This window comes from Theobroma umbraticum, unplaced genomic scaffold (assembly GCF_002168275.2).
Source record: "Theobroma umbraticum cultivar Fairchild unplaced genomic scaffold, ASM216827v3 scaffold_95.0, whole genome shotgun sequence".
Lineage (NCBI taxonomy): Eukaryota > Viridiplantae > Streptophyta > Magnoliopsida > Malvales > Malvaceae > Theobroma > Theobroma umbraticum.
Window position 1 is genome coordinate 10,066,140 of NW_018397257.1, and position 23,542 is coordinate 10,089,681.

At 36.8% G+C, this 23,542-nt stretch overlaps 4 protein-coding genes across 6 annotated transcripts; 2 read left to right on the forward strand and 2 right to left on the reverse strand.

Annotated features, from left to right (window-relative positions):
• Window positions 1-2,839: 2,839 nt before the first annotated feature.
• LOC110412930 (CAX-interacting protein 4-like) lies at window positions 2,840-3,692 on the reverse strand. Its single transcript, XM_021423585.2, is given in 2 exon segments — window positions 2,840-2,888; window positions 2,890-3,692. Coding segments are annotated over 2 exon segments (768 nt in total). The 5' UTR covers window positions 3,609-3,692.
• Window positions 3,693-6,879: 3,187 nt separating this feature from the next.
• OEP16-1 (outer plastid envelope protein 16-1) lies at window positions 6,880-8,066 on the forward strand. 3 transcript variants are annotated; one of them, XM_021423588.1, is made up of 6 exons: window positions 6,880-6,993; window positions 7,079-7,129; window positions 7,410-7,436; window positions 7,532-7,565; window positions 7,698-7,765; window positions 7,926-8,066. In XM_021423588.1, the coding sequence occupies exons 1-6, from the start codon at window positions 6,880-6,882 to the stop codon at window positions 8,064-8,066; spliced, it is 435 nt and encodes a 144-aa protein (XP_021279263.1). The 3 variants fall into 3 exon arrangements, with proteins under 3 accessions (XP_021279263.1, XP_021279261.1, XP_089639073.1); XM_021423586.1 differs by having other exon boundaries at window positions 7,079-7,125; window positions 7,400-7,436; XM_089782947.1 differs by lacking the exon at window positions 7,410-7,436 and having other exon boundaries at window positions 7,079-7,168; window positions 7,538-7,565.
• A 406-nt stretch (window positions 8,067-8,472) lies between these two features.
• On the reverse strand, window positions 8,473-13,116 carry LOC110412927 (protein TRM32-like). The gene is made up of 5 exons (XM_021423581.1): window positions 12,916-13,116; window positions 12,119-12,360; window positions 11,382-11,467; window positions 9,542-11,234; window positions 8,473-9,391 (listed from the first exon to the last, which is right to left on the reverse strand). The coding sequence occupies exons 2-5, from the start codon at window positions 12,276-12,278 to the stop codon at window positions 8,733-8,735; spliced, it is 2,598 nt and encodes an 865-aa protein (XP_021279256.1). The 5' UTR covers window positions 12,279-12,360; window positions 12,916-13,116; the 3' UTR covers window positions 8,473-8,732.
• A 4,857-nt stretch (window positions 13,117-17,973) lies between these two features.
• On the forward strand, window positions 17,974-19,569 carry SOS5 (Fasciclin-like arabinogalactan family protein). The gene has a single exon (XM_021423583.2). The coding sequence runs from the start codon at window positions 18,115-18,117 to the stop codon at window positions 19,405-19,407; it is 1,293 nt and encodes a 430-aa protein (XP_021279258.1). The 5' UTR covers window positions 17,974-18,114; the 3' UTR covers window positions 19,408-19,569.
• The last annotated feature ends 3,973 nt before the right edge of the window (window positions 19,570-23,542 follow it).

Sequence of the window (23,542 nt, forward strand, 5' to 3'; positions counted from 1 at the left end):
GAGAGAGAGATCGAGAAAAGATGAGATTTTCGATTGAGGATTTGAAGTTTTAATTCTATGAAATTTATTTGTAAAGGTGTTAAATGGGCCAGCACGACACTTTAAGAGATCAAGTGATTTGTTAATGGGTCGTACCAGTCTTGCACCATTATTTTACGGGTTGTGCTGACTGCCCATTAAGATTAAGGCATGGGCCATGGCCTAACATAGCATGACTGTCTGCGTTCATTCTCTCATGGATGTCAGACTCTCGACTAATGAACCACTACTCTGCGTGCTTATGTATATAAATAGAGGTGTTGGCCGATACAAACTGTGGCAACCTTCTATCTTTGATGCCATGTATGATAGATTGTACAAACTAATGCTAAGTCTATAACTTTTGATGCCATGGATGCATCACAACACCTATTATTGGCAGTTTAGTAACAAAAGCACCCAATAGTACTGTTGTATCTTTCACCAAACTGCGTCAGACAATACGTTCTATAGCTTTATTTCTTTACCCTACATATGAAAAAGGCACGTTCATGCCCAAAATTTTTGTTAAGGTTATTTTGTACATCACAAAGAAGCAGCTTCCTGCTAATGAGCCAGTATGAAAAGCAAGAAGGTCCTATACTGAATCATTTAAATCTTTGACTATAGAATTTATTGCGAATATATAAATTCTGGGAAGACGAATTTGATTTATTTCTTTATTTATTAATATGAAATATACGAAAAGAGAGATGAAAGGATGAGACAAGTCCAAGATTTGCTTGCGTCTAGCACGTCTTCCTCTGTTGTACCTTCTATGTGGAACATCCTCGTGACATTATACCAACTAGAGTGATGCCCATGCAATGCAATTGGGCAATAAATGTAACTGTTCGAACAAAATTAGAGGTCTTGTTTTTAATGGATAAGCAAATAGTATATATAGTTTGATAATGAGTATATACAAAAACAAAATTGTTTTATCTGTTGGCAAATTTAGTGTATCATTGATTTTTCGAGGGTGATCCTTCAGTAATGAATTAGTATAGTTTGCATATCATGATATTACAGAAGGATTAAAACTTGATAAGAAAGAAAAAGAGTAAAAACAAAGAAGAAGAAAGCAACTTGGAGAAAAGCAAGCAAAAATCAAACACGATAAAAAAAAAGAAAAATGGTAATGAATATTTAATTTTAGAGATTCAAACATATAATCGTCATCAAATTATTAGTTAACATTTAATACATTCATTGATGCACTTCTTGCCATCAAAGAATATATTAAAATTGAATTAGGATATATATATATATATATATAATATTGGTCGGAGTACTCTTTGGTAATTGGTTTTTAATAGGATTAGGAATGCTTCATATAATCATAAATCTAACCGAATTAGGAGTTCAGTAAATTAGTTATCATATTGAAGGTGGAAAACAAATTATACTATGATAGTGTGATACATAATTTTTATTTATAAACAACTTGTCCAAAATAAAAAATGTTTAAAAATAAGATATTTAAAATCGACAAACTAAAACTTAAACCGTATAAATTTTTTAATTTTACTAACTCGAGATTGATTTTTTTTTGTGTATACTTGATTCAAAAACGACAAGTGATATTTTAATTAATAGTAATTAGTAAACTATTAAGAATTTATTTGATTCAAATTTAAAATACCAAAATTTGATTAAAGGTAATAGAAAAATAAAAAATTATTTAAATTTTTTATATAATTCAAACACTTTTTAAAATATTACATCTGGGTTTTCCTTAATTGTTGATACTAGCTCTTTGTAGCAGGATATACAATTAATCATCTAAGATCTCATATCATTTTATATTTTTACTGCCCATTATTTTTACCAGGGAGCAGCTGGTTGATCATTGCATATTAAATTAACTTGAGGTACTATTTCCAGTCACATGCCAAAAATTCTCTGGCAATCAGCCTGTTGGAAAAAGTTAGGTTTGGGGCAGAGAGGTACGGCCAGGAGGGATAGAAGGAGAAGATGTTTAAACAATATTACATGCCCTACGGTTGAATATGCAAGCTAGGACTAAAATATGCACGTATATGTGTGTGTCTGAGACAGGGAAAGGAAGGTCTATTAACGCTGAGAATGCAAAGCAATGCATTGATGTAAACTTGAATATCACTGCTGAAGAAACCAATATCACAGCGATGCAAGCTTAGCTTCAAAGAGTAGAAAGCTTGAAGAAAAGAATGTAGCGGACAAATATTTATGCCCCATCTAAAGTACGAGGGCTGAACAGCAATAACATAAGAACTGCATGATAGGTTCAGAGAGAGCTATTATGTGTCTAGTAATAGTGTATATATTCAATTGTTGATTTCCAGGAGGCATGCACCGTGACAATGAAGGCTTCATACATTTGACATTTGAGACTAAAATGCATAGAATAATGTGTAAAGCAAGTTGAAAGCTGTTTAATAAAGGGAAAAGAAAGAAAAAGAACACGAGTTGAGTTCGGAAGTTGCATGGAAATGACAAATATTGCACCATATCAATCAATCGAATTTAAAATGTTATGTGCATGAAGCAGAAATATAACACCAAAACAGAAGGGTTGCCAACATTGAATCATGTACTTCGTACTTCTGAAAACATTCACACGTATAGCATATATTTGTTAAATCTACATTGCATTTAATGTGTTGTTGTCAGCTGTTGAACACCGAAGAGGCAATGAATCCTGCAGATAATTGTTTGGAAGCAAAGGCGCAGCCATGGAACATCCACGGAACATGCAGGGATGGGCTTTCTGTTACATTAGAAAAATCTATCTATCTGAAGTTTGACAAAAAAAATGTTATCCTAAGAAAATCCAGAACTATGACTCTGACACATCCGATGATTCAGAATCATCAGAAGATCTTTGACTTGTGCTTGCTGCTCTTTCGCTTCCTATGACGACGATGCTCATCATCCTCAACAGAAGATTCCTCCCTCTTCCTCCTCTTCCTGCTACTTTCATTCTCGTCATCTGAATAGCTGCTTCTGGTCTTCCTACCAATCCTTTTCTTTGACCTTCTTCTCTTCTTTCTCTCTCCATAATCTGAATCCGACCCATCATCGCCATCGTTCGTTTTCCTTTTACAGCTAACCGTCTGGCCGTATCTTTGAGCAATAATCCTCTCAATTTCCGAATCCACATCAGAATCCGAACTCTCACTCTCATCTTCCTCTTCCTCCTCCTCCTTCCCATTCACTTTCCTTCCTTTCAGCTTATCCAATCCATTCAAAACCGCAGCCTGAATCGCTTCGGGGTCTTTCTCCTCATCCTTCAAACTCACGAAGTTCTTACACTGAAAAGTAAGGTGCCCAACACGCCCACACTTTTTACAGGCTCCACGAGTCGCATCCGCATCTGACCTGGTGATTCGGGCAAGTGCTAAAAGCCCTTGAAAGCTAGCGTAGGGGTTTTCGCCTTCGGGTTCAGCACTGGCGACCTTATGATTAGATGAACTTTTGGAATCATCCTTGGGCGCATAAGGATCGTAACCGATTGCACTTTGCCAAATCCCGTGGGTTTGTAAGGCGGCGCTACTGTGCACCCTGTTGTTCGCAGGCATCCGAACCCTCCCTGCGGTGGCCGGCATCTTGTAGCGATTGATGGATCAAATTTGACGCGTTTAGGGTTTTCTTTTTTTTTGAATTGGAATCCTCACTTCGGAATCGAATTGAAGAAGATGATGGAAGAGCTAATGATGTTTCGATGGTTAGAAGTGTTTTTATAGAGGTGTTGAATGGGCCAGAGGGCTAGCAAGACCCTTTAATCAACTCATTTTTTAATGGGCCGAACCAGCTTGGTATCATTATTTAACGGGCTATGCTGAACGGCCCATGAATATTAAGGCATGGCCTAACCTAGCAGGACATATGGCTGACAGGCCAGCCTGAGTTGAGTCAAGCACGGTTTTCTCAATTTTTTTTATTTAATTTTTTTAACTTAACATTAATGATCAATACATGACATCAACAATTGCAAATCGATTTATAAACGTTAGAGATATGGTCTCTTTATTTATAATCTATGTTTCATGTTTTTGGTACCTAGATTGGCTCCGATTCATGGGTGTAAAAGGGAAAATGAAAAATACAATTGATGAAAATATTATATTTCAATGATCGAACTTTATTTATACTCAATTATAAATACACAAAACTATTATAATCAATTTTAATTAGGGTTAGATATCTGATTAAAAACTGTCCTTTGCCATTCATGTAAGGATCTTCTAAATTATCTAAGTTAACTCACGGGTACTTTTAATCATGATGGTCAATATTGTTCACTTTAATTTTATAATTATAACTCATACATTCATTGAAAATAACACTATCAGACATTTTATATATCCATGGTAGAATGTGAAAGTAATTAAGATATATACAATCTCCCATATAGAACAATGGATAGAAGTATAGAACCCCGTCTGCAATTAACAATATATGTCAATGCAAAAGCTACCAACCCCATAAAGGCAAATTATAAGGCTAACCAGTATCTGACACAGGCGATTTTGAAGAAAACTCCATAGTTGAAGTCCCTAATGACATTAATGGAGATGTTGAACAGAATTTATATTGATGCAACTCATGGGAATGGTTTGCTTACCTGCGCAGTCCAATGCAATTCCATTCCGTGGCAGTTCCTCGAATTTCATCATGTAGAATCCAAGTGATTGCGGTATTCCCTCACCATTTTTTGTGTGCAAAGTTGGCACCAGGTCCCCAGTCACATGCCAGTTTATGTTGTTATTCGATCATGGGCAATGTGTTATTGGATATGCCAAAAATGCAAGTTGAGGATCATAACCTGATTGCAACTGCTGGTGCCCTTATGGATGGATGGCTCTATCTTGCAGGCGGGTACAAGGGCGACCCTTCTTGTAACTTCTAAACTTCACCATATTTTGTAGCATGTTTAGATTAATGTATATCCTTTGTTCCTGACAGTTGCTTGAAAACTGCATCCAGACCCAATTCTTCTTTGTTATTTCTGCCAGGGAATAAACATTTAATCACCTTATTTTTGGTGATATTTATAAGGGAAAAAAGTTCTTCAGGGACAAGATTGGATGTCTTTGTAGCAAGTTTGAGATAAATCGTTTGGCTCAGGTTGACCCTGGATTTGTTAGAAGTAGCCATCTTAACTATGACAGAGTGTCTTGACCAGGATCTTTATGTTGGGGTTTCTTCTTCTTTAATTATGGTCTGGTGAATCTTCGTAGATAAACAAATAGAAGTCATTCTGTCACAAATTGATTCTTTCAGTGCCAGTTTCACCAATTAGGCTATCTGCATCAGTAAAAACAACTAAAGCAAACTCTGTAAAGCTCTTAACATATTTGCATTTAGACTTGTTTTTGTCGAATTATTTGATTTAGATTTCTGAACATTCGTTGCAAAAGGGATTTTAGAATAGCCTTTCCCCTCCAGATGTTCACAGACAGGCTAATGGAATTACACAAATCTAAACCAGATTTTTATACTTATTATGAAGCTGCAAAAGCTAACCTAGTTGTCATCTGGGTCTTTATCATTACCAGATGTTGAATCTTCAGACTTTTTAAACTTGTCAGAGCGGTTGAATCTCAAGACTTGGGAATGGCAAACATTGCCAGCTATGCATGAACCTAGAGCATTTGCAACCGGCATCACACACAATAACAAGTTCTATGCCATTGGCGGGGGAGCAATTCTCAAGAACTCCACTGAAATCTACAACCCCAGCTCGAATTCATAGCAGTTCCTCAGATCGTTCATGCCTAAAAAGGCAGGTGGCTTCGCTGTAGCGTCACTAAACACATGCCTGCTGATGCTAACTTGTTCTGATCAGCTAGGAATCAAGCTGTGGCTTTGGATTGAAATGGCTAATCCATACTTGATTGGTGGGTGGAGACTGATCAGTTTCTTTCCAAACCAGCAAATTGAGAGAGGTAGGCTAAGGGATATGGTGCTAGAATGGTGAGAGTTGGCCAGGAACTATTGATTATGGCAGGTGATCGCCATGGAGTATATCCAGTAGATGGCATGAGCGCTTGGCCGGTGCTGCCTCCACCAATGTTTAAGCCAAGGGATGGTTGTGAAGTTGTGCTTAAGGGCTACATTTATGCCTTTTCTTTTCAATCTGGTATAAGAATAAATTTTAGAAAGATAACAGTTTATTCAATTTGACATTTTATTTTGTTCCATTAGTAGGATTAATGGACATTCTTGAAAAGCCAGTAAGAAACTTCTCTGGGGTAATATTTCGTTAATGAATAAATGATCTATAAACATTATAATAAAGAACAGAGAAGTTTAATTCCTCTGAAATGTGATTGAAAGGTTTCCTTTCATATTCCATACTGCACATGCTCTTGAAAACAAATTCTTAATTCTTTTTTTTTTAATTTTCTGATCTAGAAATATTTAGATAATTAAAATTGTTAAAATTTTCAAAGAATAACATGGAATGACATCATGGCAAAACAAAAGTCATATACATACATAATTAAATTACTACCATGGATTCAGAAACCTTCTTAATAGGTTAATATCTATACACATATACATATGAATGTGTGCATGTTATTTTAACTGTTTAGCAGTATGGATGAAGAGTGGTAAGGTATGTATATAAGAAGCATACCCTGCTAGGCAGCTCAGACTATGTCAAATGGGAATAAAAGATTTCAGGCGGATGCTACGGCCTACGGTTTCGTAGATTTTTGTGGATGGCATCTAGGAAATACGCACACACGCAACTATCTTTATTCATTTTCTGAGCAATTCGTCAAGCAAAGTAGTTAGAAGATAAATGCATTCACCGTGGAGAAAACAGTGAAAGCAGAGTTTCTTATTTGATTTAACGAAGAAGAAAGCATGCCATCAAGCATGTTTTCAGGTTCACTGTCAGCTCCGAGTGTTAATGTTACAATAGACACGGGAAATCCTTTTCTCAATCAAACTGTAGATGGTTTCTTGAAGATTGGAACTGTGATTTATATTTTATGCCAATTTTTTTAAAAACTTTTTTGGGGTATTTCCATCATTTAATACATTGCCATGGCTTCTTTTTCAGGTTGCAGCCACGAGGGCAGTTGCAGAGGATACATTCACAGCTATTAAAAGAGTTAACATTCACTATTCCAATTTTTGTTTTTTGATACAAGTTCAGTTTGAGTAATTAAGAGTTAAGCTTGTTTTGGTATCAAGTTCCTGTGACTTGGCCCTGGAAAACCACTGTCTGTTCATTTGGATATTTTCCTGTTGTACGTAAAGAACTTTCATGTGTTTCCTAACCACTTCCCAGACTAGAGTATTGCTAGAATCCTGGAATTTCAGCTTAAAAATCTATTATCTAATTATCAGATCATATTGAAAACATGGTTGCTGCCATGTTTGCAGGGAAGCTATCACAGGAATGTTTAGAGCACGCAGTAAGTAGTTTGTTTGGACATTACTAGTTGTAGCTCCCGGTGAAATTGACACAATCTTCTTCTCCTTCTTATGAGGAATGTTGTTATAATTGCAGCTCAAGAGGATGTGTAAAGAAGGTGCTTACTGGGGTAAGTATGTGGCATTTTATATAGAAACTTCAAATTTACAACTTCTCAGGTGGTTTGGGTAACTATTGTTGCATTAATTCTTTACTGCAAAATCAAAGAAAAAACTGACATATTTCTTTGTTGCACTAATAGGTTCCGCAGCTGGAGTATATGTGGGAATGGAGTATGGAGTAGGGAGGATCCGTGGCTCGAGAGACTGGGTATGTTCACTAGACTTGGCACTGAATATCTACTTCATGCATAAGCAAGCTAGTAAAGCGGAAAAATGTTAATGCCATTGAAAAGATTCAAATTCCATTTTGAGCTCATGAAGTTCACTTCCTTTCGTTTTTTGGATATGCTGGCACATTGGGTTTACAGAAGAATGCCATGATCGGAGGTGCTCTCACAGGGGCTCTGGTCTCTGCGGTCAGCAACAATAACAAAGACAGGATCGTGACGAATGCCTTCACAGGAGGTGCCATTGCCACTGCCTCAGTGTTCCTCAATAACCTCACCTAAACAGAGCAAACTGGATTTCTCTATCCTGTCTCATTTCCAGTATTGCCATGTGGCGTGACCCTGTTTTATTTTCGTTTTACATTTCCTTAGTGAATTTGTCTGGTTGAAAGAAAAGAAGAATTAAACAGTTAACATAACAGATGCCAAGTGTGTGTTTCTTTTCACAATTGTTTAACTTTTTCCGCTAAATATCTCACTGTCTGCATGCCATTGGGCCACCAGTGAAAGAAATGATAACTTACTCTGAGGAACATACAGTTTCAATTAATACTAGCTACATTACATTCATTACAAGGAATTTATTTTGACTACTTTAAATTGTAAAATGGTTTCTTTCTTTCCACACCCATGAAAGGATGGTAATCAAACTAATAGTGAACTGTACAGAAAAGATAAAACATTATTGATCATATAATTTTTTTCAATAAAAAAACAAAACTTTATGTACAAGGCCGACCAATTCAAGTGTCCATATATTCTACAATTGTAATTCTACATTTATGAAATCTTGTTTATTTATGAACATGGATTTCATCAACAAGCCACATTCTATGAATGAACAAGATTCATGTATTGTTGAATTGTAGTAAGTTAGGAACAGAAAGAGGCTGTGGGAGCAATCAACCCTTATATTAGGAAGCAATCTATTTGGCCTAAACTACTCTCTCACAAACAAAGAACTTCATCTAAAAGCTCATCAAAAACTAATTCTTCTAGCTCAAGTGCCACGAATTCTGCTTCGGCTTGAAGGTTCATCCAAGAAGCATCTTTGGCAAAATCTGGAGCTATGATATCATCCAATGACTGGTCAGTCTCCGGCTGGGAGGCCAGGTTCTTGCTAACTTTTGTCCACACCTCTTGAAGAACATTGTTTCCCTTAAGCATTGGACCAAGGCGACGGTTAAAGAAGTAGGGATTTGGGAAGTATATAGATGGTTTTTCAGTTATCTCAAGAAGTGCCTCATTAACTAGATCAAAAACAAGCTGATGATCACAGTTGCTACCAACTTCCTCAATGGAGCATTCCATTTCAGGGTGCAACAAAATCTCCAATTCCTTGAACAATGAAGGGCTCAATGTGTGGTCTGGTGAGTACCATGTCTGGAGGTACTCATTTTGTATGAAACCTGAGAGCGCAAGAACATCTCTCACATAAGTGTAGCAAGGATCAGCATCCTTGTCTGATTCAAAGAATAGGAAGCGACTGCTGATCCCAACGGTTTCATGTTCAAGATATTCGTGACTTATTGTGCATCGGTCTTCTAAGATGGTAAAAGACTCTGCTTCATCTTCATGTAGGTTTATCGGACGATGCAATTCTAAACCTGATAAAAGTTTAACCAAAACTGTTAGCAGTCACTCCTGGAACGTATATCAAGAACATAAAGAGTTTTATCAAACCAAAAGCAACTTATATCAACACAAAGGGAAAAAAAAAGTTTCTTAAATATGCTTTGCGAGGTAGAAACATTTACCTTCTGAGACTGGATGCTCTGCCCAACTGGTTATGTCATCTGAATCTAAAGTTGGTTGTGCAATCTCTACACTTGGATTGACTGCACAAACAATCTTCTGCTCTATGTGAGGACTTCTCTTCTCCATTTCCAGCTCAACCATATCTTCATCGAAGTCAAATGGTTTTACAATTTCTTTACGATTTCCATCCACTAATAAACCAGTTGAACTGCGGTTATTTCCTTCTATCAATTTTTCCTGTGATTGAGCCTCTAGAACAGCTTCTACTAGTTCAAATTTTTTTATATCTCGAGGAAAACTAATTGATTTTGGTTCATTATGCCCAGCACTTTCCTTGTTTGCATCATAATTTACAACAGTTCTGATTGGCATCTCTGAAGAAAGAGCTTCACGAGACACCTCATGTAGAAGAGTGCAAAAGGAGTCAAGATCAGATAGAGAGGAAATCCTTCTGAAAAATTTCGGAGCACAGACTTTTGATGGAACTTTATCTTCGTTGGTCAATTTTAAGCTCTTAGAGTGAAGTAAATTGGCCTCTTTGCTTACACTATGCTCAAACAACTGAGTATATCTATCTAGTGACTCATTTATAGACTTTGTTCTTCTTATCCTGTTGAGTCTGCCATTGCTGGGATCAAGACCAGAAGCATTGGTTTGATAAGAACAATTGAAATAGTCTATGCCACGTTGCTCCACAGTTGTCTTTTCCAAGCTTTCAGACATCTCTCTCTCATATGTGGATAATGCATCTCTTGAAGAAACATGAAGGGTGAGTCCATCCACCATTGTGTGGTTAATACTCTTTCTCCTTTCCCTGAGGGCCTGCTTTATTCTCTGCTTAATATCCTTGAGATGATTCATAATTAAATGATTCCACCTTGGGGAATCAGATCCTGGGGATGAAGAGCTTGCTTCTTCCGTTAAGATGTTTCTAAAACTATCATCAGTTGTAAAAACCCTTGACTTAGATAATTGAGAATTAGTGCATGATTTTTCTCCTTTTCTGAAGGACCAAACTTCTCTCTGCTTGTGCTCAAGTGTACAAGACCTAAGATATCTAGTGCGTGCTGAACCAGATACAGGAAATGACCCTGATTTTGCTAATCTTACTGTCTTGGAAGTTTGCTTTCCAGGAAACTGCTGTGAAATACCAACCTCCGTATCTTGCAGAATATCTAGGAATAAATTTTTGGATACCTTCAATATCTCCAGAACATCCAAGCCCTCCTTAACCTGATTATCTGAAATGTTAAGCTTCTTAGCCATTGGTTTCTGATTTATTAAGGTCCTGGTTCCCCTTTTTTTATCGAGCTTCTTCTGGAAGAGAGTATGCTTTTCAATCTCCTTGTGTTCCAACTGACTGTCTGCATTCACTCTGTCATGGATATCAGACTTTTTGCTCTTTGTAACTTGTTTCCTCAGAAACTCCGACATAGAGGAAGTCAAGCTGGTCCCAGAGTTGTTAGCTCTCTTGCGGACGAGAACAACTGGATTCAAATAACCAAGACCAAAACCTGAAGGTTGCAGATGATGGGTTGAATCAGTTTGCTGTAGCTGTGATCTTGCAAGAAAGCCCAAAATCCAGTGCTTATGGTTCTCTTCCTTAGACTTCTCTTTACCAGCTAACCCCTTTGTGTAGGCTTCACCAGAACTTTTGTTGGTTGAGCCTGTTTTTCTTGCATGCTGTTGAACCTACTGAAATAGGTAAGTCAATTGATATTCTATTGCATGCCAAACAATTCCATTGCATGAACAAGAACTTGATATTTGGCTGGTGATCATCATCATATATTCGCATTTAATATATACAAAAACACTAAGAATTTAACGTCAACTTACTTGGTTGTGACCCGCCTCACCACCTAAAAATCTTTGGGTTCCACCAGGTTCACGTTCCATAGACATAGTTTTTGGATTTGCACAGCCTGCAATTAAGAAATAAATCCTGCTAAGCATAAAGAAATCCACCTTCTTAGAAGAGAAAGTCCAACATCATAAGATCTGGTTGGATCAAGTAGGCAAAGGGAGAATCAAATTTACCTAGGAAAATAAATATCTCTATTAAAGGCTTAAGATAAGATCTAAGCGAGTTTCATCTGCTTCCTTACTCATGGATAAAATTTTGCTGCCCGAAGCGTCAGGAAATACAAACTTTTGCAGCCTCCTACCTTTGATGCCATGTATAATACATTGGACAAACTAACGGTAAGTCTATAACGTTTAACAGGGGATTCATCCAACAACATTGTTATATCTTTCACCTAACTGCATCAGAACAATACATTCTATAACTTTTTTTTTTTTCTGTACTCTACCTATGGAAAAGGGTCATGCCCACAATTTTCTTTTTTAAGGTTAGTTTACGCATCACAAAGAAGTCGCTTCCTGCCAATGAGCCAGTATGAAAGCAAGAAGGGTCCTATAATAGTTATATAAATATCTTTAACTGTAGAATTTAGCGTGTATTATATAAAACTGGTATTAAGAATTTGATTTATCTGTCTACTTACTAAGAGGAAATATAAAAATATTGTAGTATTAAAAAAGAGAGATATGAAAGGATTAGACAAGCTTACATCTGGCGTTTCTTCCTCTGATGTACTTTCTGTGTGCGAACATCTTCTTGACATTACACCAGTGATGGTAGTCAAGAACATTAAAGATACCCTGCATGCATCCTGGATGGTAACTTTCGAATTCAACATCATCGGAATATTCATGAAATTCCCTTCCCATGTTGAACACAACAAGAAATGATTCCTTAAAGCCTGAAATCCGATGCTTGATTTCAACTAATAGGCTCACACCCTTGTAAAACCTGTTGTAACAGAAAAAAAAAACGCAGTTTTAATTAAAAAAAAGATAACTTGGTTTTCTCCTACATCTGGATTGTCAGTCCAGAAGAGATGACAATCAACCAGCAGATAGGACTTATTCATGTTCGAGAAGTTTGTGAAATTTTCTAATTTTTGTGAACTACAAGGAACCATGTTGATACCTTCTGATCATTTCAAAGCGAAGAAGAAACAGTTAAAAAAAAAAAGGAAAAGCAATCATTCAATTGGAATATGTTGCCAAGATCAACAAGAAAGGGTCAATTTCAATAAAGAAGTTTAAGGTGAGGTTCATAACAGGAAAGGAGTAAAGCCTGCAGATTTGGCAGCTAAGAAATCAGTTTTTCCATAAACTTTATTAAGCTATGAAAAACAGCTGCCTTCCATAAATTTTCAAACGTTAAAAAAAAAGACAAAATTTGATTATGCAATCACAACAGCAATAACATAATCGAGAAGAAAAAAGGCAAAGAGAGAAAGTAACTTAGAAAAACGCATTAAAAACCTTAACTTGGTAACCAAGAACTTAAAAAGCTTACCTGAAAGATGCATGAGAGAGCTCAAAGCTCTGAAGCAAGCAAGGAAGTCAAAGAGACAACAGAAAACCAAATAAACATTCAAAAATCTATAGAAAAGATCAACTCCATAGTTTTCTATGATATAAACGCAGAGGACACGCTTTCTTAATCTCCACAAGAATCAGAAGAGGACGATGGAGGTCGTTAGTCCCTTGCTCTAATTCTAAGAAGGTCCAAAAACGAGGAAATAATATAGACGCCAGAGTTGGTTATATGGAAGGCTCACTTTACCCGCCAGGACTGGTCCACTGTTTTGGTTTTGTGGCGCTATCTGGTCCAAATCCTAAGCTAATGGCGAAAAGGGTCACGTCAATGAAGTAAGCAACGGGCTAACTTTAGCTGACCAAACCATAATAATGCTTACTTAAAAGAAGACTGTAGATAATATGATGTTAAACTCGCACTTTCTGTAGATTACCAACTCTTTTCGCCCATCCCAAAAAGATTATTACTATATCACCAACTACAAGTAGAAAACAGAACAATGGGGGAGGGGGAGCTTGGAGATTGGAGGTTGGGCTTTTGTAGGAGAAGAAGGTGATGTCAGGATGCTGGTTTCAAAGCAGTAGTTGTAACTTACAAGTTCTTCGTATCCCTTTCCTTTAGTTAGAGAAGAGTGAACCCAGCGACATTTAATGGCTGCCATGCACGCGCACACACACACACATATATATATATATCTCTCTTTGTGTCTCCCTTTTAATTATAGAGGAGAAAACCCTTTCCAAAACACCTGCAACATTGAAAGTATATCAACTGATTGTGCCTTTAGATAAAGAATCAAATTCAGGACATGTATGATTTCTTTTTCCATAAAGCATTTTTTCTAATTGTACCTCAAATGTTTACTTAATTTTTGGTTCAAAAAATGCATCATAACTTGAGCAGAGAATTGCACTTCTATTTGTTAACTGATGTTATAGATATATAGAATTAATTCCTATTGTCTAATATATAGCCACTAGTCTCACAAATGCATAAATATTAACATTATTAGGCTTAAAATATGATCAGAGGCAAGGGTCCAACTGATAAATATAATTAAGAAATAAGTATTAGATCTCCACCAATTCATGTCCCTGTTTCTTTATCATTTCATACCTGTTGGCCTGCAAAGAAATGAGTCAAAAGATAATTGTCCTAACGCTTGCAATAATTTTCCCTAGGCAGCCAACATTTATAGCTCCTTAGCTAAAAACTGGTGTGGGTAGAATTACATAAGCTAGTTGAGAATTAGGGCCAAAAATTATAATAATTAAAGCTGGTTTTCCATCTACTTTTTATGGCCAGTATTTATGCTCCTTTGAAGATATCTAACAAGATCACATCAACTGCTTGTATTATACCAGTAGTCTAGCTTTGCTAGCTTAAACGAACTTTAGATTAAATTTTTACAATAAGTCAAAGAAAGAAAACCTTCAAACATTATAAGCCAATGCTAATCAACTGCTTTTTGTTTTTCTTTTTTCAATGAAGATAAATGGAATTATAATTAGCAGATGTAAGCATGCAACCATAATTATTTGCTTATGTCCACTACGGGGAGGAATGGAACCTCAAAAGTTGACCTAGAAAATGACTCTCGAACTGGAAATTCTGGGAATGTCGATGGGGACAATTTCATTGACTTGGGATCAAGGTTTGTTGAAACGTTGACGTCGTCTCACGAGTCTTGAGTGTTCAGATCATTTCAAAAGCGTGGGCTGAATCAGTTATGGTTTCAATTCAGGAGGTCCAGCCAATTGATCGAGCAACGTTATGGAAGCTTTAAGATTACAAGGAAATTTGCAGGCGCGGCCGAATTTTTCCAGGAGTCAAAAGCCTGGGACTTGACTGATCTGTGTGTTTAGACAACTGTAGAGATGTGGTCTGTGGTTGGTAAGCTGAAAAGTTTGGACATGCCAAGACAACTTCATCATCCTACAAAACTGTTGTGAACTGTTGTGCAGTATTGTTTAATATAATAATCTTAAATATAAAGTACTTATTATTATAAATTAAGCTTTACATCTTTCTTTTGTTAGACTTATTTTTTTCTAATTTTATCAAGTCTTCATGATTGGGCAGCCATTGGCCAACGTGAGGCGCCTTAATTGACTAAACAACTCATGCCAGGTCGAAAAATCACTGACTCACATAGCAAAAAGGGGCCAATCTTAAATGGTCTGTAGGCCCAGAGCAGCAACACAAAGCCCAAATGGCTTTCATTTCCCTAAGCAAAGTACCACAGCAGCCCCTGCCTCAGCGTGATCAGAGATCACCTCACCCCAATCCCTGGCAACTTCACCGCACACTTACTTTTCACCTGGTCGTCATGGAGATGTTTGGCGTTATGCGTAAGCAGTGCCGGAGCTTTTTTGCCTGTTAGATTCAAACCCCAAAATGCGAGCTGTTCCTGTTGAAAACAAAAAAGAAAAAGAAGAGTTTCTTCTTTAAGTTCCCCGTGAGGAGAATATTATATGTACAAGGCAACAGAACTTCACTCTACTTGGCACAGCATTTCCTTTCCTTTCTGATGCCAATCAGAAGAAAAAGAATTGGACATTCCTTGCCTTTACGTGAGCATTTGAAAACCAGATGAATACATATAAATAAATTCAGGTGATGCTTACCTTTTAAGTATCAAATGTACTTGAAATTTAAATATAATTCGGGGTGGGTATCTAATTTTATGTCGTAAAAGAAAGAAAATGGAGCACTAAAGAGACATAAATAGGAGACAATTATCAGTTACAAAGTACAAACACTCTCATCACTTTTGTCTTAGTTCCCCCATTTTCACTTTGGTTCTCTTTAAGTTCTTGAAGACACTTTATCAGTTTTGTTTCTGCTCCAACTTCTACGTATGTACTTCTTCCTCCAAACTCCAAAATTTTTCTCTTTTTATGTTTCTTTTTGTTTGGGTGGATTCCTTCTTGTTCCTGCTTCACTTCCACATCTCCGAAAAGCCACCTTACAATCTCAAAAGCAGACGGCTAGCTCTCCTTGCATGGACGGTGATTGCTGTCATAGCCACCGTCCAGCATTTAGACCCGACGTTTCTAAATCAGGGCCCCCATTCTAACACATTGCCCTTCCTAATAGGGAATCCTATCACCATAATTAAACAAATATAAATTGAAAGTGAAGAATGCAAATATGCAATGGTCACTTGGGCTCGTGATCAGGAACTTGACTCTCTTTCAATAAGCTCTATGTTTTGTGTGGGACAAAAGTTTCAGGTGTGTTTCAGGCCTTCACCAGTAACTTTCTGGACTGATATTTCTGCTATAAATTTATTGCTCGCATTTGTTTCTCTATTCAATCCTAGTCTGAAACATCTCTGCGAAGAAATCAGTTTCATTTCACTCCCAACCCCCATTTTTTCTAGTCAATCGTTCTCGATGTACACATATGAAGTTCTACCATAAATATATGAGAAAGGCCAACAAAAAAGTTACAATAAATATATTTATGTATATAATAAGAGGAAAAAGATAGATAAATAATATTCAACGGTCCATAGCCTCAGTCCTTATATATCAACCTTGTTAATTTAAGCATTTAAAATGGAAATTTATTTGGATTAAAAGGAAAAAAAAAAAGGAGAACAAAAGTGATTTGAGACATAACATTTCATATCATAGCAATATATATAAATTCCCCAAATTGAGTTTTGAAGAAGAATGATTTTTCATTAAATTTTTAATCATATATGTCAACAAATTAAATTACTTTTATTTAAACATGAATTGAAGTTTGAAATGATGTACTTGTAAAAAGCATCATAACTTTTTTTTCTGTTTATATTTCCTTCTTAAATGTCTTAAAATGAATTCATTTTTCATAATTTTTTTATATATTAAAAAACATTAAACATCTATTTTTGAAATATTTATTTTACAATAAGTTATCACTTCTTCATACATTATTTAAACAAAAAAAAAAGCTTTAATTAAAGGATACATATGATTTTTACTTACATTGATGTAATGGCTGAGAACTATGCCGTAGACTAAGCAATGCTAGCCCAGGGGGCAAGATTCTCAGATAGCCATAGACTAAAAAACCAATGGTGGACTCGAATCTTTGCTTAATTATATGATTTAACTCCTCCTTTAGGTTTTTGTTCTTCTCATTTACCATCCATTTAGTATACCCATACTTTTTTGTCTCGGATTAATTAAGCATTGCACTTGGAAGATTCATATATGTATAAACTATATTTATGTAATAATTAAGTTCGGTGTGTACCATATATCTTATTATTTTTATAAGATTTTGGGAATATATTTATATTCCTTTCCTTGTGGGATATGATGGAGTATACATCTTCAAATAGCAAACTCATAAATGGCTCGTGCACTTTGAGACCCCCTTTTTTGTACAAGGCCATAAACCACTAATCCAAAAACCAGAGCATGCATTAAGATATAATATAGTTTTTTTATAGTATAGGTTTTTTCTTAATTTTAATATTACCATATCAATATAATTAACTTATATTTTATCCATTTTTTTAAAAATTTGAATGAAGTTTAAATTTACTAGTTAAGTCAACAATTGTACATGTCAAATTCGAGTAATTAATTTATTTATCGAAATTAGAGCTGAACTCAACATTTCACTAAATTAAGCTAAATTTAATTTAATTTATTTAGGTGTCATTCGTATTTGTATGGCGTAATAATTAAGTTAATTGGATTGGTTGAAAATTTACTGTGGAAACAAAATAAATTTGGAAATCAAGGGAATTAAAGTAGTACTTGAAGGACACGTGACGTTAATAGAAACAAAGGAGTCTAACTCAAGTTATCACAGAGAGCAACCTTTGATTAGGACATTGAACTTGAAGGCTTGTTTTAATTTGCATTTATTTATGTTGCAATTAATTTAACAAAAACCTGTCATGAACAACAGTAACAGGACGTGCATTCACTCACGTCAGAGCTGCGAGTGAGGGAAAAAGCGAAAAAGAAAAGCTTAATTGATTTGTATAGAAATCCAAATGACCATCATCATAATCATTGTGATCAGCCATCATCCCCACATCATCAAAATCACACTCTCTCTCACTCTCACTCACTCTGCACTCTCCCCTTCGAACGATCAAAGCCTCCACCCCCATTCTTTTCCTTTCACTCTCAAACTCTGCGAAGGACAGAGAAAGAGAGAAAAAACATGGCAATTTCATTCCCAATTTCGAATACTACCCCTCTCACATTCTTTTATTTACTCCTCCTATCCTCTTCCTCCTCCACCATTTCCACCACTGCTCTCAACATAACCACCATCCTTTCCTCCTTCCAAAACCTAACCTCCTTTTCCTCCCTCCTCTCCTCCACTTCTGTTGCGTTTGACCTCACGCGCTGCGACTCCATTACTTTACTGGCCGTCCCAAACTCTTGCCTCTCGCTTTCACCATCCTCCGACATCACGCGCCGTCTTCCACCGTCCTCACTTGGCGACATTCTCCGCTACCACATCCTCCTACAATACTTCTCATGGACCGACCTCCTCCAGATCCCACCCTCCGGCGTCCTCGTAACTACGCTCCTCCAAACAACAGGCCGGGCCCATTCCAACTTCGGTGCCGTAAACATCACCCGTAACCCTTTAACCAACACAATCACAATTCAATCACCCGCCCCGTACTCCCCCTCAAACGCTACCGTCTTATCCTTAGTCAAAACCCTCCCATACAACATCACAATCCTAGCCGTTAATTCACTCCTTGTTCCCTACGACTTCAATCTGATGGCTTCCGAGACCCGCCCTCCCCTCGGCCTCAACATTACCAAAGCCCTAATCGACGGCCACAATTTTAATGTCGCGGCCTCAATGTTATCCGCTTCCGGCGTCGTTGAAGAATTCGAAGCCGACGAAGGTGGTGCCGGGATCACTCTCTTTGTCCCCACAGACGATGCTTTCTCCGATCTGCCGGGAAACGTGAAATTGCAGTCGCTTCCAGCTGATAAAAAATCGGTGGTTTTAAAATTCCATGTGCTTCATTCTTATTACCCTTTGGGTTCACTGGAGTCGATCGTGAACCCAGTTCAGCCCACGTTAGCGACGGAAGATAACGGGGCCGGTAGTTTCACTCTCAACATTTCGAGAGTCAACGGATCCGTCGCGATCGATACAGGAATCCTTCAAGCATCGGTTACCCAAACGGTTTTCGACCAAAATCCAGTTGCCATTTTCGGGGTCTCGAAGGTTTTGTTGCCTAGAGAGATTTTTGGGAAAGATCCGGCGGGGGTAACTTCGAAGCCGGGGAATGCAGTGGTGGGGACAACGGTTCAGCCTCCGGAAATATCTCCGTCACCGGAGAATTCACCTGGGTTAAGTGGTCCTGCTTCACATCTATCGTCGCCGCCGGGATTTCGTGCTGAGATAAAATCGGACGGTGAGAATTATCGAGTACAGAGCTGCATTGTTGCTCTGTGTTGTATAGGATTGTATCTAGTTCTATGAGCTTGAAGCTTAATTGTTTTCTATCTCTAAATTACTGATTTTTTTTGGGTTCTTTTTTATTATTTTTGGTTTTTTAACACGGTGAATTGAATTATTGGCTACAAAAGCAGCCATTTTTTTTCCTTTCTGGAATTTTAGAGAGAGAGATATTAAAATTTTTAATCTGTCTATGTCCTAATAATTTATATATTAAAAATGCATCATTTTTTTCTTCCCCTTTCTTGTTGTAAAATGTAAAGCATTCGGTTTTGGTCATTTAGTATCCCTGCATTGTACCTAATGAATAATTAATGGAATTTTTCAGAAAATTTGCGCTTTGTTGCCCTTTATTTATATATATTTTATGCATATAAAACTCTGGGTCTTTGAAATTCGATCGGATTAAGAGAAGGTAAAGATGGAAGATTTTGGAGTTGAATCTTCTAAATTCAAGACCTTTTTTTTTTTCTCTTCTTCTGTTATTCTTATAAAGCTGTAAAGAACCAAACTTTTCCCTTAAAATCCTGACATTTCAGGGCTTTCCAGCACCACCAGTTTTCCCCCTTTAAAGAACGAAGAGAAAAAAGAACAGGTTATTTTGTTTTATTTTGGCTAGAAGGAAAGAGGTACAGGAAGAAGCTGTGGTGGGGGGGCATTTAAGTCAAAAGAGAAATGCATGCATTTTACCAGAAAACTGCAGAGAGAGAGAGAGGGAGAGAAGAATCTAACGTATTTGGATTGTAATGGCGTCTTGCTAGATTTTTTTTATATTATGACATTGCATTGCTGTAAGGGCAATAGTGAAGAAAGCAAAAGAAAGTGGATGACAGAAGGCAGGGTGGGGGATTCTGGTCTGGTCTGGTCCCATGATTTCCTACGGTTGCGATAAGAGAATGAGATTTAAGAGAAAGTCTGCTTGGCCGTCGGATGTTTGATTAAATCACTGTGCAAAAGCAAAACAAAAGAAGACAATGTACGGGGAGATCAAGGGTGAGGTGTGCTTCAACTGAGTACTCACTGATTCCAAGTAAAATGAAGGACAGGGGCACTTGTCCGATGGTTTCTGCCATTTTAGAGACTTTGTTGAGATTCATAGGGACGATATTGATGGGACCAGGTTGGAGAATTTTTCAACACTGCCTTTTGGCTAGGGAACCCCACCATGAGTAGAAAATTTCGTAAAAGCCTAATAATGCGATGATCAATCACACTTTGCTTTCCCTTTCTTTCTTTTCTTTTCTTGTCTGTAAAATGATCGAAAATTAAACTTGAGCCTAATCATATTGTTGAGCTTTAAGGGGATCGAAAAATGAATTTGATCCCATCACTAAGATGGATGTTTGATGTTTAGCCATGGAGATTGGATTGATGGGTGTTCAGTTTGAGCTCCATTGAAATGGTGTTATCTAAGTTAATTGTGTGTACTAAATGGGTGATGGGTGATTGGTACATGTATGAAAGGCCCATTGGTATATACCAAAGAAAAGAAGGAGCCCAATCTTAGTTGACCCTTTTCTTCATCTAGGCTCAACAAACTAGAGGCAAACGTACTCGGCCTTCTCATCTTAGGTCTTCTTCTTAATGAGCCAATACGATTCCTACCCCACCCCACTTAACGGTTACAACTCACTGAGCTGCTTTAGGGCGGAGCCCATATCAATCAATTTGGGTTTGAACAACAAACTCACTCCCATCTGTGAGGAACAGAAAGAGCCTAGTCCAGGGATTGTGTGAACATCTTTTTCAAGTCAAATTGCAATGTTTTTGTTATGAAATACAATAACCTGTCAGCGACATCCCCATCCAAAGGAAACAAGAAGAGAGAACTGGTCTCATGGTCAATTGAATTTGAACTTGGGAATTGTGCTGTAACTGAACTGTTGTTACATTGAATTGTGAGTGTCTGACTCGGTCACAAGCAAGAAAGTTGGGTCAATTTATAAGAAATTCAACATGTTGGTGTTTTACTACTATTTTATGATATTTATATACACATATACTTGCTATAATTGAATAAGAAAGATTGAATAAACCGAAATCCAAAGTCAAAGTAATCGAGTTGAGTTTGAAATTCAGCAATATTGACAGGATCAAAACATGGGAACAACACAGTTGATTGCAAATCCTTTTGAATGTTGATTTGCAATAGTGAGTCAAGAGAGACCCTCCTCTCCTGCCTGCCTTGTGCGTGCTCACGTAAGATGCTACAGACAAGATGGTTTCCCCATGGCCGCATGTGGAAGAGGTGAATGGCCTTAAGATAGATCGCCACAGAGGGACAAGATGTCACTTGCGTGGGTCGCATCGCATGCGTGTCTTAAAGATAACAACAAGAGAAATTGGGTGACAAATTGACAAATTTTGTTACTTAAAAAATATTTTGGGTTTCCTAAAATTGTACTTATAAATGTTTGTTAATAATTCATTGGTAGGCATAAGAGCACGTATGGAATACCAAAAGAAGAGGTAGGGAGAGATATCAGAGAGAGAGAGAGCAATGCGAAGTTTATGAAATCATCAGAAATTAATATAAGGGAGAGGAACGGGATGTGGGATCAATCTGTAAATAAGTGGAGATTGGTGGTGGTGATCCTGATAGCTCATGACAATGACCATGGTGGCTACACCTTAATTTCCCAGTCAAACTATCTGGATTGTGTTTGCTCAATGGCTGGCATTCTCTCTTTCTATTATCTTTCTTTATACTTCCCAATTTTCCCCCCCAACTTCCATATCCTTGCAAACTAAGTTTCCTTGACTTTTATCACTTCAACATTCTTTCTGTAGTTTGAACCATATATGTATAAAATAATTAGGCGGTGTTTGATTTCGTTTTTGCGTGTCCTAATATGAAAAGCACCAAGCAGAAATTAAATCTAATAAAAGTCAAAAAGAGAGGATAACAATTTTTTTTTTTGTTTCCCCCAAGCTTATTCTTCTTATGACTTTGATTAATTTCTTTCACATTTCATTATTAGCCATAGACTATAAGACGCCTATCAAATTCTAAATTGCCCTTATGTTTTGAATTTCACATTAATGTTTTCAATAATTCTTGATAGTTTTCTGGCGTGAAATATTGATACTTCACTGTAATTCTACAATAGGAAACATGGGTTTCTTTTACATGTTGTGTGGGGAGTTGAAGTTAAAACGAATGGTCACACAAAAACAGGATTGAGACAAGACAGAAAGGTAGAAGATTAGACCGCAACAGCATTAAAACCTATGACTTTGTGGGGGGATATTTTCAGAAGTTTAAACTGGTATGAATATGTCCATATGTTCCAGGAAATGTGTTTCAAGAACTCCACCTACCTAGGACAACAAATTCAATGTTCCTCCATTTTTTCAGACACATGATTCAGGATTTGTGTAATATGGATCTTCCCCATGTTACCAAAAGCTGGAGTGAAAGGAATTGAGTAGGCCAAATTGAAAAGAAGAAGAAGATGAAGAGTTAAAAATCGTTTAGCTGAAGTGGACAGCAATAGAAGTCAACACAACATGCAATGGTGCCAGCAAAGCCTATAGGTCCACCAGGTAATAAAACAAAGACCCACTCATAACAAAACTCCACAGCTTGAATTGAAAAAACACCCACCGGATATATGGAGGAAAAACTAAACAATTATTAATTAATATCTATTTAAAGTCAATATTTTAGGCACCCAAAACTATATAAATGTGTATTTCTTTTTTATAAGGTCCAGCTTGACGAGTCAATGTATCAGGCCACTATATTTCTTTCCAAAGCTTGCTTATTTAAAGTTCAGAAAATGTGTTCTACAGAATAAGGTTGATGAATTAGTCATTGTTCATGATGGAACCATTGGAAGTTTCCTGTCATTTACTACTATATTATTATTTATTTATTATTTTCCATGTAAATGATCAATGAAGGTTTTTGTTCCTCCATTTCAAGTCAATATCAAACCAAAACTACTAACCCCTTTCTCTCGATTTCTCGTTTAGATAAATAAATAGTTTCATCTTTTCAATCAAATAACTCCTTTGGTCAATTTTTTCTTTGTATTTTATTTTGATACATATTCAAAGAGCATGTGAGCTGTGAAAGTGATTAACGTATTGTTTGAGGCATAAAATATTAATTTTTAACAAGGATACGTTTTTAATAATTTAACTGGATAATATC

Coding starts and splice junctions, on each gene's coding strand:
- SOS5 (XM_021423583.2), top strand. CDS start 18,115: ATGGCAATTTCATTCCCAATTTCGAATACTACCCCTCTCACATTCTTT.
- LOC110412927 (XM_021423581.1), bottom strand. CDS start 12,278: ATGGGAAGGGAATTTCATGAATATTCCGATGATGTTGAATTCGAAAGT. Junction 11,468..12,118: donor CAGAGGAAGAAACGCCAGAT/GTAAGCTTGTCT, acceptor TCTTAATTGCAG/GCTGTGCAAATCCAAAAACT. Junction 9,392..9,541: donor AGAGCATCCAGTCTCAGAAG/GTAAATGTTTCT, acceptor AACTTTTATCAG/GTTTAGAATTGCATCGTCCG.
- OEP16-1 (XM_089782947.1), top strand. CDS start 6,880: ATGCCATCAAGCATGTTTTCAGGTTCACTGTCAGCTCCGAGTGTTAAT. Junction 6,994..7,078: donor GTTTCTTGAAGATTGGAACT/GTGATTTATATT, acceptor CTTCTTTTTCAG/GTTGCAGCCACGAGGGCAGT. Junction 7,169..7,537: donor ATTTTTGTTTTTTGATACAA/GTTCAGTTTGAG, acceptor TTGCAGCTCAAG/AGGATGTGTAAAGAAGGTGC.